At 43.6% G+C, this 20,800-nt stretch overlaps 1 protein-coding gene across 3 annotated transcripts; it reads right to left on the bottom strand.

The window, feature by feature from the left end:
• Positions 1–6,628: 6,628 nt before the first annotated feature.
• Positions 6,629–18,906, bottom strand: LOC108924936 (tumor necrosis factor receptor superfamily member 1B-like). Of its 3 annotated transcripts, XM_018736607.2 has the most exons (10): positions 18,702–18,774; positions 17,837–18,082; positions 15,357–15,459; positions 12,264–12,389; positions 11,644–11,802; positions 11,338–11,431; positions 10,510–10,754; positions 9,312–9,383; positions 9,073–9,095; positions 6,629–7,485 (listed from the first exon to the last, which is right to left on the bottom strand). In XM_018736607.2, exons 2-10 carry the CDS (start codon positions 17,894–17,896, stop codon positions 7,267–7,269), a joined length of 1,101 nt encoding a protein of 366 aa, XP_018592123.2. In that variant the 5' UTR covers positions 17,897–18,082; positions 18,702–18,774; the 3' UTR covers positions 6,629–7,266. The 3 variants fall into 3 exon arrangements, with proteins under 3 accessions (XP_018592123.2, XP_018592122.2, XP_018592124.1); XM_018736606.2 differs by lacking the exon at positions 17,837–18,082 and having other exon boundaries at positions 18,702–18,906; XM_018736608.1 differs by lacking the exons at positions 6,629–7,485; positions 9,073–9,095; positions 17,837–18,082 and having other exon boundaries at positions 9,129–9,383; positions 18,702–18,906.
• Positions 18,907–20,800: the final 1,894 nt, after the last annotated feature.

Here is a 20,800-nt window from a genome sequence, read left to right as displayed (position 1 = left end):
ACTGATGCGGCAGGAAATTAGGCAGACTTTTTATTTCCTTTATAAACGAAAAATCAACTTTTGATACACTCTTTCCTCCAAAGTGATGCAAAACTCTGAGAACATAAAGGTAGAAGTGACCGTTAACCCATCTTTCATTAATTTTTGTAAATATTAAAATAATTAACCAAACTATGCAGTGCAGAATTATCAGAAGAAAACATTACAAAAGTTTTAATTAGGGGAGACTTGCAAAAACTCAGGATGCACAATAATCATCAGTATTTACATGTAAGTGATGCAGTGCATATAAATCACAAGCCATGGAAAAATACGCAGATGTCTTCAAAATAATATGATATAACAGTGACAAAGAAAATGGAGAGATTCAGAGTTTTCTTGGTTAAATAAGTGCACATCTGTATCTCTTTCGTGGCCAAAAAGAAGAGAGAATACAGATAAGCGGCAAAAGAAGGGGTGACGTTTGTCGTGATATTTGATGAGAAGCACGGTGAATAAAACAAGTGGGAACTTACCATCCTACCCTGTACGTAGGAAGGGTTCAGAAAGAAACTGTCACAGCAGCGTCCTGATTGTATCGCATCTCACCTCTATCTTTAACAGAAAAAGGCAGCTCCAGTAAGCCGTATCATCAGATAGAGCTTTGCCGAGATGATCTTCTGCTTGTGGGGGGTGTGGGGGTGTGGTGCGAAAGAATTCAATTCCAACATCGAGACCTTCCTAGGTAGCAGGTCAACATCTGGAAATGGGTTCTGTTCATGGCTGAACAATTGTTTTCTGCTTGACAACCATGACCTTGGTTACCTGGTACACTGAACGCGTTCAGAAATAGTGTCAAATTTATAGCGAGACACTAGAGATCTATAAAACTGATTAGGCACAGAAGATACCTTTGGTCACCCCTTCGTTGCAGTAACCGCTTGACCAGTGCAGGGTCGTGGTGGTTCAGAGTCTATCTCTGAAGTGTTGGGTTAACAGCAGTACGTAGCCTGGAGGGGATGCCAGTCCATTGCAGGGCAGTAGCACACACACACATTTACATTTCTTCATTTAGCAGATGCTTTTCTCCAAAGCGACGTACATCTCACAGAAAATGCAATCTGTTCATTACATTGGGAGAAAGAGACATAATTGCAGACGTGTGATTCTTAAGTAAAACTAGTTTGTTTCTTTCCACTTTATGCACCGATGTCATCACATGAGTAGGTGCACAAAACTCAGGATAGACTAGTACTGATCACCTTCCTACAATTTTTTTTTTTAAAAAGTACACAAACATTTACATACAATACAGAAGCAGTGGCTGTGTAAAGGCTTATCTGGGGATGATCATAGAGATATGGTGCATGAACTTTTACACCATATATGAGCTGGAGAGATCATAGGCAAAGTGTGTCTGGAAAATGTGAGTTTTCAGACACTTCTTGAATGTTGACAGAGTTTCCGCAGTTCTGAGTGAGAGGGGAAGGTCATTCCACCACAATGAAGCCAGAACCGAGAACCTCTGTCCTTTACCTTTCTTACCAAGCGAGCAGAAGTAGACAAGCGAAGGGGTCTGGTTGGAATGTAGCGGTTGATCAGGTCTTGTAAATAGCTTGGAGCAGTTCTATTGACGCATTTATAGACAATAACCAGGGTCTTGAATTTGATTCGGGCAGCTATAGGAAGCCAGTGCAGAGAAATGAGAAGAGGAGATATGTGGGAATGCTTTGGCAAATCAAACACAACTCGTGCAGCAGCATTTTGTAGAAGCTGGAGAGGTTTGATGGCAGTAGCAGGAAGGCTACACAGGAGAGAGTTGCAGTAGTCCAGACGGGAAGTCACCATGGCCTGGACAAGTAGTTGGGCAGAGTCAATTGTGAGGTCGGGACGGATCCGACAAATACTATGCAGGATGTATCTGCAGGACTGGGTTGTGGCTTCGATGTGCTGAGAGAATGACAGACTCGTGTCAATCGTTACTTCCAGACTCTTAGCCAAGGAACTAGGTGCAATGAGTGAGTTGTCCAGTTTGATCGACAGATTGTGACAAAAGGACAAGCCAGCTGGGAGGTAAAGAATCTCTGTTTTGGAGAGGTTGAGTTGGAGGTGGAGATCATATGCATGTGGAGATATCTGACGTACCAGGTGGAAAGGAGAGGAAGAGCTGGGTATCATCAGCATAGCAGTGGTATTTGAATCCATGGGAGGCTATGACCAGACCGAGGGAGGAGGTGTAGATCGAGAAAAGAAGAGGATCCAATACCGAGCCCTGCAGGACACCGGTTGAGCGAGGCAGAGGAGAAGAACGAGAGCTCCGCCAGACCACTCGATAGGATCTGTCAGAGAGGTAGGACTCAAACCATCTTAGTGTCGCTCCTTTGATCCCAAGCTGACTAAGAGAGGAGAGTAGACTCCGGTGGTTGACGGTGTCAAATGCCGCAGACAGATCGAGGAGGATGAGGACCGAGGAGAGGGAGGCAGCTCTAGCGGACTGGAGAGCATCAGGCACCGCCAGAAGTTCTGTTTCTGTGGAGTGACCAACTTTGAAACAAAACTGATAACAACTGAGGAGATGGTTCCGGGTGAGGAGTTCAGATTCACACACTCTAAGGGCAATGTAGGGTCACGAATTCACCAGAAAAACATCTTTGGACTGTGGGAGGAGACCAGAGCACCTGGAGGACTGAGGCACTAGCGCTACCCACTGTGGCAGAGTACCACCTATATAAAATAATCCCCATATAAAAGGTTTACACCATGATAAATCCAAATTCTCTTCTAAGCGGTGCTGATAAACATCTGCTTGGTTTTCAATACAATATTACAGTTTTTGGAACGCAGCTCTTAGCACATCAGTTCTTAAAGACACAAAGGGCATTTGAATCCTGACATAGGTTATGCTCAGTCATTCTGATCCTTTCGATGACGGTAGTGATGTCATTCCTTCTTTCCCCAGGCCAACCACATTTCAGGCAGATTTTTTCAAAAGATCAAAGTTTGAGCCTGCCAGCTCATTTATATGCTGCTTACATGGGTATTATTATTATTATTATTATTATTATTATTACTACTACTACTACTACTACTACAGTAAAGTAGGTGTGACTTTCTGTTTTATTCCTGCTGTAGCACCCATGATAAAAATTTGTGCCCAAAATTGATACAGGAAGAGCATCATCCTGTAAAAACGGGCAAATCAGTAAAAGATGTATTATTTAACACTGAAAATTGCCTTAGACAAAAGTGTCAAGTAGAAAAGGTGAAAATAATATTAACAATTACAGTACGTGTATATCGGCACAGTGAACAGGAGGTTGTGGAGATGAGTTTTTTTTGTAATTTTAAAGTAGACTTCAGTGTTACTTCATTAATGAAATAAAATAAGATTTTAAAAAATTAAGTAAAATAAACTGGCATCCAGTCACCACTGTACCTGTCTTACTCTGTTAAGCTTTTATTGGTTGTGACATAGCGGATGGACTTACAAACAGTTCCGAGTTGTGAACAGACATCATCACGCCCCAGTTGTGTTGTAAACTGAGGTACGCGTGTAACTGGTTTTTTAAAATTTCCTTACACTGCGTTGCGAACCGAGGGACCGGAAAACCCGGTGCTGCTCCTTCTGTAAATGCAGATGGATGGCGATAATGAGTTAGCGCCTCTTCGGGATCCCGACACCGTGGCGGGTCATTGAGAGAAGACCATTAATTACCGAGAAGACCAGCATTTCCACGCTGCTGGTAATGATTTGCTGTTCCATATATGGTGACGGGTAAACCACAGCAAAACTCCTGACCTTCTGTGCAAACCTTGGGCATGAAGCTATGGGGCCTGTTGATTGAAATTCCCCAGGATGCGAGGGGTTCTCCTCATGAGAGCGGCCGCGGCTCGCGAACGCCCACAGGCCGAGGACGAAAAAAAATCGCGCAGTCTCACTCGCACCCTGTTTTTCTCTCCAGCGACAGACGGCTCGCCCTGCGCAGGAAGCAGTGAAAACGACCACAGGAAGGACGAGTGATGCTCGGTTCGTGGAAACGAGATGCGCTCAATCCAGAAAGAAGCAGGCGATGGTGGCGATACGGCACGGTTTCGTTTTTTCAGTGACCAGACGGACTGCTGCGGTGAGAAAGCCTGTGACTGAAAACACAGAGGTGAGTTTTTCACATGCCCATCGCAGCAAACCCAGCGCATGCCGGCGCTTCAGCTCAGTTCAATTTATTTCCACAGAGCTCTTCTCACACAGTGACACAGAGCGCTGAACATTGGATCAGGAGATGTGAAGCAGATACGGTGCGGCGTGGTGGCACGGCAAATAGCGTTGCTGTCTCACGGCACCTGGGTGGTGCAAGAGGACATGGGTCGGATCCCCACTCTGTCTGTGTGGAGTTTGCATGTTCTCCCCGTGTCTGTGGGTTTTCTCTGGGTGCTCTGGTTTCCTCCCACACTCCAAAGTCATGCTGTTCAGGTTCCCTCAGAGTGTTTGTGTTCCACTGATGTATGGATGAGTGACCCGGTGTAAGTAATGTATCTAGCAGTGTAAGTCACCGCGGTGAATAAGGTGTGTAACACTACATAGAGTTCATTGGAAGTCTCTTTGGAGAAAAGTGTCTGCTAAATAAATAAATGTAAATACAATGGTGAGTATACAATTACTGAAGTTGTAATCAGAATTTGATTAATTTGGCCAAATATATACACACATCCAAGGAATTTGGCTTCGCTTCCCAATGGCTCATAGTATAGAGTAGAAAAAAGAAACACAACATACATATACATACAACAAGTACACAGATGCACTGACAGTGCCGAAGGATAAGAGAAAATAAGTAAGTCAACTGGCCACAGTGGAAAGGAACAAAACACCTCACCTGATATCGTACAGAGCCACCACCTGCTCGCTTGATCCGATCCCATCGTCACTCCTGCAGAACATTTCCCACCTTCATCTCTAAGATCATAACTCCTCGCTCTCCTCTGGCTGTTTCCCAGCTGTCTTCAAAACCACTCTCATTTCACCTCTGTTAAAGAAACCCTCCCTGGATCCCAATTTGGTCCAAAACTACAGATCGGTCTCCCTCCTCTCCTTCCTGTCTAAAACTCTAGAGCGGACTGTGATCAGCTCTCTGGTTTCCTCACCCAGACCCATCTCCTAGATGGATATCAATCTGGTTTCAAAGTTGTCCCTCCGCTGAGACGGCCCTGTGTGTGTGTGTGTGTGTGTGTGTGTGTGTGTGTGTGTGTGTGTATTAAAACAAGACGTTGGAATCTGCCTGGTGGCAACTAAGCTGTATAGACGTGTATAATGCTTGAAACATACTTTTGAAAAATAATGTCTGGTGAGTTAGGAATCAGAAATGGAAAATAATTTTCTTTTTAAAAAATTTTCTACAAAAATAGGAGAATAAAAACTGTGTTTTTGTACATGAACATTAATTACATATTCCTTCAAAATTTCTTGCTCTCTCATTTTCCGCCATATGTGAGAAATGATTTGGATGTCGTCCATTCGTTCACTCTCACTAACCACTTGTCCTGGTCAAAGTTGCAGTGGTCCAGAGCCTATCCTGGAATCACTGGGTGCAAGGCTGTGGGGGGTACACACCCTCGATGGGTCACCAGTCCATCGCAGGCAGGGCAGCCACGCACACACACAAACTCGAGTCAGTTTATCATGGCAAAGTACACCTGAACTGCATGTCTTTGCACAGTGAGAGGAAACCAGAGCATCTGCAGGAAACCTACACAAACTCCACATAACCTGAGCTGGATTCAAACCTATGCCAGAACAGCTCAGTCACTGGGAGGCTGCAGTAGTACCCACCATATCAGTGTGCCGCCCTTGGATAGAGTTACCTTTTTAAAATTCATCCATTGTCAACAACCGCTCGGATAGTGGCAAGGTGGAGACTAACCTGGCAACACAGGGCGCAAGACCAAAGGGGGACACACCCAAGACAGGACGCCAGCCCACCACAAGGCACCCCAAGCAGGACTCGAACCCCAGACCCACCACACAGCAGGCGCTGGCTGAACTTGTCATGCCACCACACCCCACCTCCCTTTTTAAAATAAGTTTTATTACTGGCATTGAACTTGAAGATGTATTCCTGTAAATCTCTCTCCGAACACCTTTTAACTGTAAGTAGCAAAACTGTTTTATGACCACTAGGTGACACTATTGAACTGTTAGAATACATAGTGCAACACACACACACACATTTTCAGAACCTCTTGTCCCATACGGGGTCGCAGAGCCTACCCAGTAACACAGGACATAATGCCAGAGGGGGAGGGGACACACCCAGGACAGGACACCAGTCCATCAGAAGGCACCCCAAGCAGGACTCAAACCCCAGACCCACCAGAGAGCAGGACTGTGGTCCAACCCACTGCACCACCACACCCCACAAGAATAAATATTTTTACTAAATAATAATAATAATAATAATAATAATAATAATAATAGCAATTTTTTTCAAAAGTGACTGATTTATCCATAAAGCTAAAACCCCTTCAGAAGCATAAAAAAAAACCATTCAAAATTCAAATCAAAATTGAAAAATCATTAATTGTTCATAACATTTTATTTACATTTATTTACAAAAAATATGGAAACGTATAGAACATGGCTTCTGAGACAGTGCAAAGTTAAAAATAAAAGGCTTATATCACATTAACACATATAAATTCTTTGCAGTAGTGATGCCCCCCCCCAGGTGTGGTAATACTAACAGAAGAGAAATGATGAAATTACAGCAATCGATATAGACTATATAGTTCATTATTCACTACAAACGACTTGCCGGTGAACAGCAAAGACGCACACTTTCCAAATGACTCAAAAATGTACCCCAAAGCATAAACAAAAATTCTTGGTTTCGGCACTTGAAAAAATCTATAATTTCTTTCTTTTCTGCACATTTAACACCAATTTAAAGACAGCAATCACAGACATAATAAACCAAACTACGAAAACAGCGGTCAGATATGTTTTCTCCTTTGACTGAGGATTAAAAAAAGCACCGTTTGGTCAAGGTCCTGGACCGCAGGCAGTACAAAGTGTTCCTTTGCCTCCCATCTCCAGAAAACGTAGCACATGGACACGCTCTCCGGCGTGTGTTTAGGGGCAACATGGACAGAGGGTCCGGTTCCAGTCAACGGATCTGAGCCATTCGTAGGACCATGTGTCCACCAAGGCCGCTCCCCTCCAAACAACTCCTCCAGACCACTTCTCCGTTGGCTCACGGTGCGTAACCCCTAGAAAACTGGCAGCCGCGGACCCTTTCAGCGGGCCGCCTTCTGGCCCTCGCTCGCTGACACGTGCCTCTCCTTGGGGTCCTTCTCCCTGGGAAGCAGCAGCCCCCAGAGGCTGTCCTCCTGGCACGGCGACAGCGCCTGTCCCGCCACGGAGCCGCCCGGTCGCGTACGCTCCAGCAGCCGGCTGCCAATGCCGGCGGGACGACCGTCCTGCAGATCCAAGGCTTTTTTCTTGCAAGCAGGGGACTGATGGGGAGGGGAAAACATACAGCTGAGAAAGGATCAAAAGTGGCTTCGGTCCAGTCAGAACCACTCTCACATCTGGGGTCCTTTGCTGCCGAAATCAACTGAAGTTTCTGCGCTAAGCAGATTACAATAATTTACTCATTCACACATGTGGGTAAATTGCACAGTAAAAACAAAAAGACGCGCTCAATTTGTAGTAACACACTTCCAAGCTTACCGCCAGGCTTTATTTTCCGGGATGGGCTTGTTTCGGAAAGCCGTCCCTCAACGTACACCGTGTTTATGTCCTCATATTTGCAGCGGCCGACTTCTTACACGCAAAGCGTCCGTCTTTTTCTGATTCCCAACTCACCGGTTCTTTATTTAGCGTGATGTATTGAAAGTTTATTTTTTCAGTTTGCATTTCACTGCTGTACTGTATATTTGTAGGGTCATTGAGTCTGATGCCCATTTTATTGACTTTAGAAGTACATACAATATATGCATTCCTTTTGTTACAAATGGGTATGCTGAAGAAGGCTACAAGGCTTGATCATTCGCTCAACGCCTCAACCAGACCGCTATGTTCTTCCACATCTGCCTGCTCGGTGGTCCCACGCACGAAGCGTAAAGCACGAAGGTTCTTGGTTCTGGCTCCGTCCTGGCGGAACGATCTCCCCCTCTCACTCAGAACTGCCGAATCCCTGTCCACATTTAAAAAGGGTCTCAAAACTGACCTCTTCCAGACTCACTTCGCCCATGATCTCATGATAAACCTTTACACAGCTACTCCTGTAATGTACGTAAATGTTTATATGTATCAGAAAAGAAAAAAAAAAATTACTAGGAGGGTGATCAGGAATCGTGGATATTCGGATAAAGTTTTATGCAGCTACTCGTGTGATGAACATTGGTTCATATGTTGGAAAGTAACAAACTCGTTGAATCGATGTCTCTCTTTCTGTTAATGTAATGAACAAATTGTATTTTCTATGAGATGTACGTCGCTTTGGAGAAAAGCGTCTGCTAATGAATAAACACACACACACACACACACATTATCTGAAACCGCTTGTGCCGTACGCGGTCGCGGCGAGCCGGAGCCCGGCCCGGCAACACAGGGCGGAGGGGACACACCCAGGGCAGGAGGCCAGTTCGTCGCAAGGCACCCCAAGAGGGATTCAAACCCCAGACCCACTGGAAAGCAGGACCCGGTCCAACCCACTGCGCCACTGCACCCCCCTAAACGAATAAATGTAAATGTGAATGTAAGGCTTTCCCGCCAAAATGCATCCGTCCCGAGAAACAGTCTTTCGGTAAGCTTGAAGTGTGCTCTCCCATCATTGCTCAAAATCTTAAATTTCACTGTATTACTTCAGAGTATGTACAATGATCTACCCTTACAATGATTTACTCATTTATACAGTATGGTAATTTTTGTTGCATCAGCTGAGTATTTTGACCCAGGGTCCTACAGCAGCAGTGAGATTTGAACCCAGGTCCTTCGACCGGGATCCGATAGCACCAACCACTACCCCATATGTCTTCATTTCTCAGCCTTAGTTAGACCACAAATCTGGATTAACGCCAGAGCAGCGTGAAACTCACCTGACTGGCTGCCCTTCCAAGAGCTATAAAAAGAAAGAGGGAAATCGAAAGTTACATTAAAGGAACGTACGAAATGCGTGACATTTTCCCATTGTGCGAAGCGCCTCGAGAATTGCTCAAGCGCTGAGTCAGCTGGCTGCGTAAATAACGCCCAGGCACCGCCAACTTCTGCAAGCTGCGAGAAGCGTGCGCATCTTGCCGTGCGACAGTCTGCTTGAAGACAACTTTTCAGACCGTACCTCTCTTCCTGCTCAGCATCCACGCAACGGAAAGGAGGACGACAGCGGCGGCTGCCACCGAAACTCCGCACACTGCAGAAACACAAAGAACTCAGTTGTCATGGCAACAGGGAGAATAAGGAAGAGGAAGAGAAGAAACTGTTTCACTTCCCACCACTGGGCCTGTGCTGTTCTATATATTTAGCAAAAAACAGAAAAGTAGTAAAGCCATCAAATCCTTGGACAAAAATGAAAAATCATTATTAACGCCATCATATAACCGTGCAATATAAATAATTGTAGAGTTGTTTGCAAAAGTTTAAGCACCCCTAGTCCAATGAAACGTTTTAGTCAATTTTGTGAGAAGTTGACCCAACCTCTGCAGGGAACAAATGTAAACATGATATATTTCTGCACATTCTAATGCACAATCACTGCTTATTTGCTGAATTTAACAAATTGAGAGAAAAATAAAACATACAATATGGCTTGTGCAAAAGTTTGCATACCCTTCCAAGCGCATTCAATAGTGCATTGTTTTTTTGCGAGGGGTCAGAACTTAACTTACTTGTTAGACTTCGGTTCAAGACAGGGGTGCCAAAACTTCTGCCCACAACTGAAGCATCAGTTTAATATTATGACCCTTTATTTAGCTCCTGCTTTTCTCCATTTCAGGCTACCATGCTAGGTTTCTGTACCAAGCTACTTAAATTGCTTTACCATTTTATAGGGCTGGACAACTTTCACCGCAGCAGTTCAAGTTAAGGGCTTTGATCTAGAGCAGTACAGCAAGAGGGGGGTTTCACACTAAGGACTTACAGGCTATAAGGGTACAGATCTAATCTGCACACCACCCACTTCCCCCACAGCAGAATATCTGTGTTTTGCCACAGTTGCATTCATTCAACACTTTTCTCAAGTGACTTACAAAAGATTGAGCTTCCTACAATTTAATGAGCTGGGTAATTCTACTGGAACACTTCCAAGGTAAGTACCTTGCTCAAGGGTACTACAGCATTTTGGGGGAATCGAACCAGTAACCTTTAGATTGAAAGGCAGCAGCTGTAACCCCTACACTCTCAGTGACCCCCCTGCACAGCCATGTCCCTCCAGTCAGTGCTCTTACTTCCACTTTTCATGACACTTCCTATTAACATGACCTGTTAGGTATAAAACCTTCAGTATGAGTAGTTTACTGAGAGGGTTTCAGCTGCCTTACCCATAATCCATTTGCGGTCCTGGGGTTCTGTCCCACGCACTCTGGGTACGAGGAAGCCAGTGGAGCTGACAATGGAGCCGACAGTGGAGCTGACAGTGGATCTCCCAGTGCTCCCAGTGGACACTGTTTGGGTGGTGGATGTGGTCCTGGGGTCAGAGGTCAAGGTTGGCCTCACCACAGCTCCGCATTTGGCATCTGACGTAGCGTCTCCAGGCGAAAGGACGCTCCTTCCTTGGGATTCACAGCTGGGGGACAGTGGATGAAAAATGACACTAAACTGGTCAGAGTCTTGCCCAGCCAAAAGGAACATGAGCTTATAGCCCTGGTAAAAGAGCAGGTCCTCAAACCCTGATTGCGGTGGCAAGTACTAATGGAACATAGATACACGTATGGAAACAGGAACAGTTTGTAAAAAGTTCAACATTTATTTGTTTCTCATGTACAGAGAAATAAATGCTGATTTTTTTTGCTCAAATAACTGAAAATGTATTATTATTATTATTATAATAATAATAATAATTTTTTTCCCAAAACTTTTCTCCAAACAATTTCAAGACTTGCAAAACCGGAGACATTTTCAAGAAAAAAAAATCTGTGAGATTATTATAGGTACCGAAACATTTTGCTAATAAACTCTCATATGTTTTCAAGTTTTGCATCAGTTTATTTCACATAACAGTCAAGGAGTCCCAACATGAGACACGGAAAAGTGTGGATATCTTTTTCCGTGCTTTTTGCATTTTTGTGTATCTGCCAAATGTGCATATGGATATAGGTGTGTGTGTGTGTGTGTGTGTGTGTGTGTGTGTGTGTGTACTGGCCACTCACTCCGTGTGACGCTGGCATTTCTCAGTGTAGGAGGATTTTTCAGAGAACGTTCCCTCGGGGCAGGGAGAGCATTTTACATCCGAATTCTCCATCCCTGCAACATGACATGATGATAGTCATCACTGTCTTGGACAAACACACACGGACACATACCCTTGGCTTGACTCTACTTTCATTGGAATCAGAAAACACACAGGAGCAAAAAATATGAGAATGACATTCTACACCACGTAATGACGAGTGTAAGATTTAATATAAAAAGACGCTGCAGTTTGTACTTTCAATCAAAGTTTGTTTCCAGCGCACCTGTCCGGGAGACTCCGTGGCCGGGAGGGCAGCGGGTGAACGGCTTGCACTCTTTGCAGTCGCTGCTGGGACCTCTGAATATGCAGAACATCCCCTCCTGGCACATGCACGTAGATGGAGTTGAGCTGTTGCACTTCTGCAGGTACTGCAAGCCCCTATCTGCACAGACAAGAACATTGCAAGCCATTGGCCTTCGGGGGGGTGACTGACATCTGGAGCGCCAGCCGAATATGCGAGTCCACCTGGGCTACCTGGACCACTTCTGCGGGACAGACTGCGCAGAAGGGTGAAAACAAAGTGACCCACGTGTGTCCTGCATCTTCGGGAGGAGCTGGGAGGACACGATGCTTCATTTGCTGACCTAACTAGTTGACTCAGCGTCGAATGTGATCCAGAACAGGCTTCCTGCCAGTGGACTCATACTTTTCGCTGTATGCTCTTCAGCACGTGGACACAAGGACATGTACACAAAAATACTGCAATCTACTTCACATACAACACTAAGTTTAACTGCTTACATGCAGGCTGCGAAAAGAACATCCTAAGTTCCTGAGCAAAACAAAGAAAGAGATGAGCATCAAAAGCACCCATCACGTGCAATAAAGGCCCAGGACACTCACCGATTTTGCACTGTGAGCACCGGAAGCATCTGGGAAAGTAGTTCATCTGCTCAATGTAACTGCCATGTGGGCATGGCTCGCAGACAGTGTCTGAGGTGGAGCTGCACTTTACCTTCAGGCGCATCCCTGTATGGATGTTACAGAATCATCACAAGGTTGCACACCAGATATTGCAGAATTCATAGACATTTATGCTTATTCAATCAGCAAATGGTTCTCTCCTAAACACCACACACTTATTGCCAGCTGCTACTTTTCGGACACCTTTCTCCGACATGCCAAGCTAGACAGAGTGCACTAAAAACGACGCTTCCCTCACATAAAGACTGTAATTCATTCTTGGAAATCTGCAGTCAAGAATTCTCATTAACTCATAAATTAGTGTTAACTGAGATGGGAGGAATAAATCATTTGTTTCTGATGAATAAAAGGTGCACATTTTTTCCATTGAACATGTCACAATCCAGCCTTATACTATAAACTCTGAAAAAAACTAATTTAAAATAATAAAATATCACAACTAATCCGGACACCTTTAAGTCCAGGCTTAAGACCCGTGTTTAAAGATACTTACATACATTTTCATACTCCCTTTTCCCATTGCTTTCCCCCCTAATTTACCATATTACCATTCTTCCTGTATACTATTATTATGCTATAATATTATTACTCTTCTCCTGTGATGGGCCACCGTAACTGTTGCTTGATGAGAATTAAAAAATAACATTAACGGAACACTACCTAACAAGGCTATTAATCCAATTACATTTACTCATTTAGCTGATGCTTTTCCCCAAAGCAACTTACAATGTTAAGGTACTTACAGATATTTACTCATTTATATTGTGTGGTAATTCAGCATAAGTACCGCGACCCTATTAGGATAAGCGGGATGGAAGATGGATGGATGGATACCTCGCTCATGGGTACTACTGCCAGGAATTGAAACCGGCAACCTTTAAGTGCAAAGGCAGCAGCTCTAACTACTAGGCTACCAGCTGTCAATTAACTAATTCATGCAATATTAAATTTTGCACCCCCTCTCTCCTGAGACATCCATAACATATCAGTTTGCAATAAATTACTGAAATAAAACACACAAAGCAATTTGTAATGATACAGTCTTTCAAGGCATTTCTACATGTTTTATCACCTTAAGTTTAAAACCGATGGGGAAGGTTTTCCTTTGCCTTTTTGCTTTTTAACATCCTTTGACACATACTCTTTTGCTTCAGGGTTTTTTTATTACGTTAGACAGTGGTTTCGTAGTACGGTAGAAAGAGTCTTAATATTTCCCAGAGATGCTTTGGAGTTCACACATGCCTACGAATCACACAAGATGCAGAGGAGAAGGAAACAACATTTGCAGAGATGTTTGCTCCCCTAGGCATGTGCAGGGGTGTTTTTGTAATATCATTATGCAATGGAGACCTGTGCCTCAAATCATTCACCTATTTATACAGCGACCAGATCACCTTGGGTGCTGCTGGAGGAAACACATGGGGAACATGGGAAGAACATGCAAATTCCACACTGAGCTGGATTCAGGTCAAAGTCTGAACCCACAGCCCAGGAGTTTTAAGGCACCGGTGTTAACCAGTCTGTTTCCCTGCTAGAATATTATATTTTAAACTATTGTAGCATGAGGACTTTTGGCCAATGGCCTTGTGCCACAAGATTGCCCAGCACAGATTCAATGCACTCTTTGAAAAAACAAAAAAAAAGGCAAAATTGTGGTTGAAGAGAACCTTCATTCTGGTGACCTTTGAGAATTTTGTGTTTTACGCCTCACACAAAGAATAAGACTGTAGTCAGCGGAAGTAAAGGTGAGGATGCTGCTGCGCTGGCAGTAAAGCTTTGAGAAGGAAGAATGACTACACCCTGTAATCCACAACTTGTCACACAAAACCGCTTTGTTGGGCAAATGGATGGGATTCCCATACGCTGTGGGTTCCTGTGCAAAACCAGCACAGCGGCTCTGGCGTCACTGCACAGGAAGGGCAAGCACAATGCAACATTTGATGCAGAGGCTGCTCCTCAACTATGACGCACGTCGGCTCACGGTAACGGCCAATTTACTGAAAGATGCACGATTGCACGCCGGCAGTCGATACAAAAAGTGCTGTTCAGGGTTAAGGTCATGCAAACATGCTTCACTCGTTTCAGAGAAGCTTTTATGATCTTATGATGCCTGGTTCTCTGCTAGCCTGTCAGTTCTGGGAAGATGCACACACTTCAGGGAAACTTAACGGATTAGCAGCTAACCAGACATACTCATTTCAGCTGCTCCGGGTCATAACCTGTCCCTAGATTGCTTTATAACAGAAACATTTTAGAAGAGGCTGTGTAGCTTTAATTTATATATCAGATACAGCATTAACATCAATGTTCTTATTTTTTCATATGCCTGAAATCTTTCTCCAAGGTACAATGTTAAGTTTGTACACTGACCAGCATACAATGACTTACCCATTTATAGATGGGTAACTTTTACTGCATCAGTTCAGCATAAGTACCTTAATCAGGGGTACTAGACTATGAGCAGGGACTTGGTTGCACTGCTAGGCAAGAACTTTTACCACTACACTACCGTTAGTACACAGACTTCCCTACCTCGGTGAATAAGGTGTGTGGGCTGATAACACTACACAGAGTTCATTGGAAGTCGGTTTGTTGAAAAGCTTCTGCTAAATAAATAAATGTAAATGTTAGCTAAGCATTTACTAATGGCTTTCCAACCAACTGTTTATTGGCAAATTATGAATTTCTTTGATGCTGAATAAATGGAAGGAAAAACATTTTCAAGGACATACTGCTGATGGAAGAATATTGCAGTAAGGACTGAAACCCCGTCTAAGGATTATATTGGTCAAAGGGTTGTGTCACTGGATTTATGATATGTGCGAAATATATAATGTGGTTTTACTGGCTGAAGCATCATATGTAAAATAAACCTGCTCTCCGGTGATATTTATTTTTGTCATACACACAAGTGTTACCTTCAGAAATATGCATCTGTAATTTATCCCCAAACTCTTTTTAAGCTACCCAACCCTGTCAAGGGGAGAAGAGTTGAAAACAGTGTAAACCTACCTGGTTTACAGAGTGTACAGCAGAGATTTAGTTCTTTCTCTAGATATCTGGTGGTGTCCTCGCATTGGCCAGAAGGACTGGGAGCAGAAGGCAAACTGGAGGCCTGAAGAACACAACGGAGAGTGTTCTTTCATTATATGGAGTTTGGCACAATGTTTCGGTTATGGTATCAACAGCAGCAGTCATGGGAGCTGGATCTTGCTCAACTTAGGTATTTATGCAATTTTTTACATAGAAAAAAAAAAAAAAAACGTGAGAAATCCGAAAGAGGCAACCCCGGTCCCCTTTCTGAGGAAGCGTTAAGCATTTTCAAGGCGGATCCCTGCATCAAATGTCAACCATGGTAGCGTGAAAAGAGAACAAGTGCAGACATGGTTTAAACCAGAGTGATGTACGTACCCCTCCACGTCCCCTATTTACACACTTTTAAAATGACATGCCACATTTCAGAACGAACCAACAGCCACAGTTAACATCACGTTGCAGTATAACCCCAGCGGTGTAGTACATCACAACAGTTTTGGAGTAATTTACTAATTAGTGTTCCACTCATGTATGGATGAGTGACCCAGTGTAAGTAGTGTATCTAGCAGTGTAAGTTACCTTGGTGAATAAGATATGTGGGCCGATAACACTACATAGAGTTCATTGGAAGTCGCTTTGGACAAAAAGCATCTGCTAAATATATAAATGTAATCAATTCAACAAGAGCTATCAAGGTTTATACAGTAAAAGCAGGTATTATAGTGGTTGAAGTTGTTGCTTTGCAGCAACAGGACCTGGGCTGGACCCCTCCTGTACTACCCTTGAGTAAGGTCCTGACCTTGAGCTGTTCCAGTGAAAATGAGCAGATTACTGTAACTAGTTTAGTGTTCAAGCCTTACTTTGTGAGTCATGTGCGGCAAAGGTGTCAGATAAATGAATACACTTATGAATTCAGTGTCTCACACACTCACGAATACGCTTATAGTCACTGCCCTGGGGAGGCTTGTCAGTAAAACCAAGCTGGGGCTCAGAACAAATAACAGTTGACCCTGCGGTCGGTGCAAGGAGCTTGTCGTGGACTGTTAGGAATCCACATGCTGTAAATAGTTAATAATACCAAACCCCAGCTGCCCGAGCCCAAAGCCGTCAACAGGAAATGGTCTCTCAGCAAAGCTCCGAGGGCCCCCGCGACATGACTTAAAGTACCGCCCAGTGTATAAAAATCTAAAAATGTCAATGTTATTTTTTGTCCTGCAATGATTTCTCAAGGATGGCAGACGTGCACAGACATGTGCATTGCAATATTTTTAAGATGATCCTCCTCTCTTACGATACACCTACATATAATCCCTCCCATTATCGTCAGCACCGTGTGGTGTAAGGTTGGAATACGCCCCGCATCAGACCACATTTGTCACACTTGCTGGTGTCATTGGTCTCTCAATGAAATAACTTCCTTATTCTCACAGTAGAGTGCACATATTGTCTCGACTGCCGCGAGAAACTATAACGCATGTCGGCCTGCAGTCAGCGAAAGGGACAGAGGCCTTACCGGACATCACAGCGCCAGTGTTACAACGCTGTCCCAAAGCACCGCACTCAAAGGCGTCATGTGGCGAACATTTAAACACGAACGTGAGAAGTAGGAACAAGGACTTTTTCTATAACACAACTCTGGGAGGAACAGCATTTTTGCATTTAAGTCATATGACTGAATTTTGTTCTGTAAAATGGGATTTAATTTTGAGGTAGAGGGTCCTAAATTAATCTACTAGCAAATATGGGGCAATTTAATAAATCCCAGTATTATTTTGAACACCAGCTCAGTATTGATAATATCATGACAACAAGCTCAGCCACAAGTTTAGTTGTATTTCAAAGAGATAAGTAAGAGCCCTTATCTTATTTCCTTTTCCCTTACCTCAGCATTGTGTTGTATGTCACTTAACCACAAAATTTCCTTGCTCAGCGCGGTATTAATTATATCGGGCAACAGACTAGTTTTGCAGGTGATTTCTTGGTTTTCAAAAGAATTCAAGAAGAAACACCATAGTTTACCATGATCTTCACTTTTATAACTTTAATAATTTGCACGGCGTGGCACCTGGTGGCAGGCTGCGGGGTTTTAACACCTGGGCGAGTCAATTAACTTATTGGAAATGACACAAATAATAATAATACTTTTTTTTTTTTTGGAATCTGCGATTCCTGCCCCCCCCCAACCTCCCCAGGACAGGTACCAGGAAGACTCCCGGTGCCAAATGCGCGCAAGTCAACAAGTGCGCAAACTGGTAAATCAGTGTGTTCACACTCCGTCCCCGAACAAGGAAATCTCGCTCACCCTAAAAGCCAAGTGAAGTGAACACAAACGCGTCCGCGCTGGATCTTTCTTTCGGCAACCAATAAGTTAACGTGAAAAGAAATTCAGTAGCAATAATAATAATAATAATAATAATAATAATAATGACATGATAAAACATAATAGTAAAACGCACCTCAGTGTCAATCAGACGCAGCGCCGCCCCGAGCAGGAGACACACAACCGTCCCGGACATGTTTACCGCTCGGTGACGCGTCCCAGTCGCGTTCAGCGCGTCCCCCAACGGAATGTCGCTGTCAGCGGCTGCTCGCGCTCCACCGTTCCTTTATTTTACCGCGCGCTCTTGGACACCATAGGCTGGCGCCGCTCGGCGCTCACCGTATCCGCCCCCTTCCTCGAGCGCCCCGATCTTTCGCAATAACTGAAAGCAAAGGCGAACTGAGTGAGTGACGTCACAGGCGCCCCCGCGCACACACCAATACATATTTCGGATGTATATAAAACACAAAACAGCTGTACAGAAGGGTCCGTGTAAGAATATACTCCAGGCAGGCTTATATTCACAACTGTGCTCCACTTCATTTTTGCATTAAGTAACCGTAACTGTACTCACTAAATGAGGCAAAATCCTTTTTTTCCTTAAAGAATTGTTGAAAAGCTCGAAATGAAACATTTCAGGGTCATCTGGAAAACAAGCTATCTGACAAATTTCCTGAAGTAAAAAATTAGAATTTTTCTTTTAAAATTATACTCATACCGTAAAAACGTGACAGAAAAAAGACGAATTGACTGTGAAGTGTGGCTGTTAATATGTCGATATGCTTGTACCACTGAAATAAACTCTGTTCATACTTTTACATTGCTTAAATTATCTGTTTCCCTTAGTTTCTCTTGCATTACCAAAAATATTTCATTTCTGCAACTTTTTAATTCTATATTTCAATTCAGTGTGATTTTATTGGCATGCACATTTCCGACACACTTATTCTCAAAGCATTCGGTGATAAATAGAATCATTATTTTGTAATAAACAGACTTACTTTGCAAATTGAAATGTTGTTTAAACAATGGTTTCGTGCGTGAACTCTGTTTTTTGCGTTGCTGAAACGGTCCAGCACAATGGTAGAGAAAATGGAAAAATTCTCCGTTCTGAAGAGGTGCAGGTGCATGTCCGAAAGGCCAGGTCATCTTCTAGTCCCGCGACCAAGGAGAGCGGAGCTGTCACGAGCCTTCACGAGCTTTCGCTTTCGCCGGTGACCCAACTTTTTTTTTTTCGCGCTTCAAAGTCACCACTCCAGTCGTAATATAACGGCCTCGGCACGCAGGAGCACTTAAATTTCTACTCAACAGATGATGATAATTCACGCACGCACATGATAATTCATCAGACATTTTTTTTTTTTAATTGTCAGGACATCCCTTAGGCAGTGGCACTCAGTTTGCTTTCGCGGAGTTTCCTCAGATGATCCAAAAATGTTCACTGCTTCGCAGATCCACCCTCCCCCAAAACCCCGCGCGGTAAACATGGTGATTTTTTTTTTTTCTTATGCGCCTCTATGCTGTATAATGCGGTAATCGTTGACTCTGCGCTCCCGGAGCGCTGAAGTGGAATGTTGATGGTGATACGGGCCCGAGGGCGGCTCTTACAAGAACTGTGTAGAAGGAAAAACAACTTCTCAGCTACTGGGAAACCAAAAATATCAGCAACAGGACCTAACTGTTATTACACTTTTTTTTTTTTTTTTTTTTTTTGGGGGGGGGGGGGGGGAGGGGGTAAGGTTGCTTAAACGCTGGGGGTCCTGTTAGGCCAGGACATGTGGACATTACTTTTACATTCAGTATTGCATGTCATAGCTGTTCTCCTCAGGAACACAGTGTTAAACCACTTACAATTATTTACCCATTTATAGACTGGCAAACTTTTTTCAAAGAGAGATAAATACCCTGATCAAAGGTACTGCAAGCAGGGTGTGGTTTGTGGGACAGTTGAAAGTGTATGATTAGAACTGCTTCCTTTGGACCCAAAGGTCACAGGTTTGATTCCCACCTCCAGCTGCAGTACCCTTAAGCAAGCTGTGTACCCTAGATCACTCCGGTAATGTTACCTAGCTGTATAAATGGGTAAATAGTTGTAAGCTGCTTTGGAGAAAAGCATCAGCTAAATTAATAAATGCAATTTGCACACTCAATTGCAAGGAGGCACCTATAACTACCTGCTGTGTTGTCAATAATACACAACATTCTTACCCTGTATGGACAATTTTGCCGCTTTGGTTGCCTCTAGCGGATAATTTAGAGGAAAAAAGTGCAAAGACGTGCTGTTCAAGTTCCCCCATAGTGTGTGAGTGACATAGATAGTGTGTTCCACTGATGAATGGATGAGTGACCCAGTTTAAGTAGTGTATCTAGCAGTGTAAGTCACCACGGTGAATAAGGTGTGTGGGCTGATAGTAACACTACATAGAGTTCATTTGAAGTCGCTTTGGAGAAAAGCGTCTGATAAATAAATAAAAGTAAATGTAATTTATTGAACTGTGTTCAATTTCAGAACTGAATTTGTTAAATTTTGCACGGGAAAAAGATTTTAATAATTTAGGTGTAATACAGTTTTTCTCTGCTGCTTAAATACAATGATCAAAATATTGTGTACATTTTTAGAACTTTCACTCATCTATACATCAAGAGCAACATGCTCTTGCTTACACACAAACATGCTATGGGCATTTTTAGAGTCACAAATTCACTTGAAACACATGTCTTTGGACCATAGGAGGCAACCAGAGCACCCAGAGGAAACCCAGGCGAACACGTGGGGAGAACATGCAAACTCCACACAGCCCAAATGGGCATCAAACCCACATCGTCTTGCACCAGGTGTTGTGAGAGTATAGCTGGTGGTGTTCCAGAAGTAGGTCCATCTAACACCAGTCCTCCTCTGGCTGTGTTGTTTTCAGGGATCATGCTAGTTTTCAACACATTGCCATATCAAGGGATTTGTTTCAGTGTATGACTGCGTGATGCTGGAATTCCTTCCAGCGATTGTTTCAGAAGCACATTTCCTTCCACTGTATCCTCTCTTCCTGAACTTGATCAGAAGTTTTTTTTCTGCATGGATGAGTGCCATCACTGGCCTCATAAT

The sequence above is a fragment of the Scleropages formosus genome, chromosome 2, assembly GCF_900964775.1.
Source record: "Scleropages formosus chromosome 2, fSclFor1.1, whole genome shotgun sequence".
Lineage (NCBI taxonomy): Eukaryota > Metazoa > Chordata > Actinopteri > Osteoglossiformes > Osteoglossidae > Scleropages > Scleropages formosus.
The sequence above is the reverse complement of the archived record's forward strand: the minus strand, read 5'-3'. Positions and strand labels throughout refer to the sequence as shown.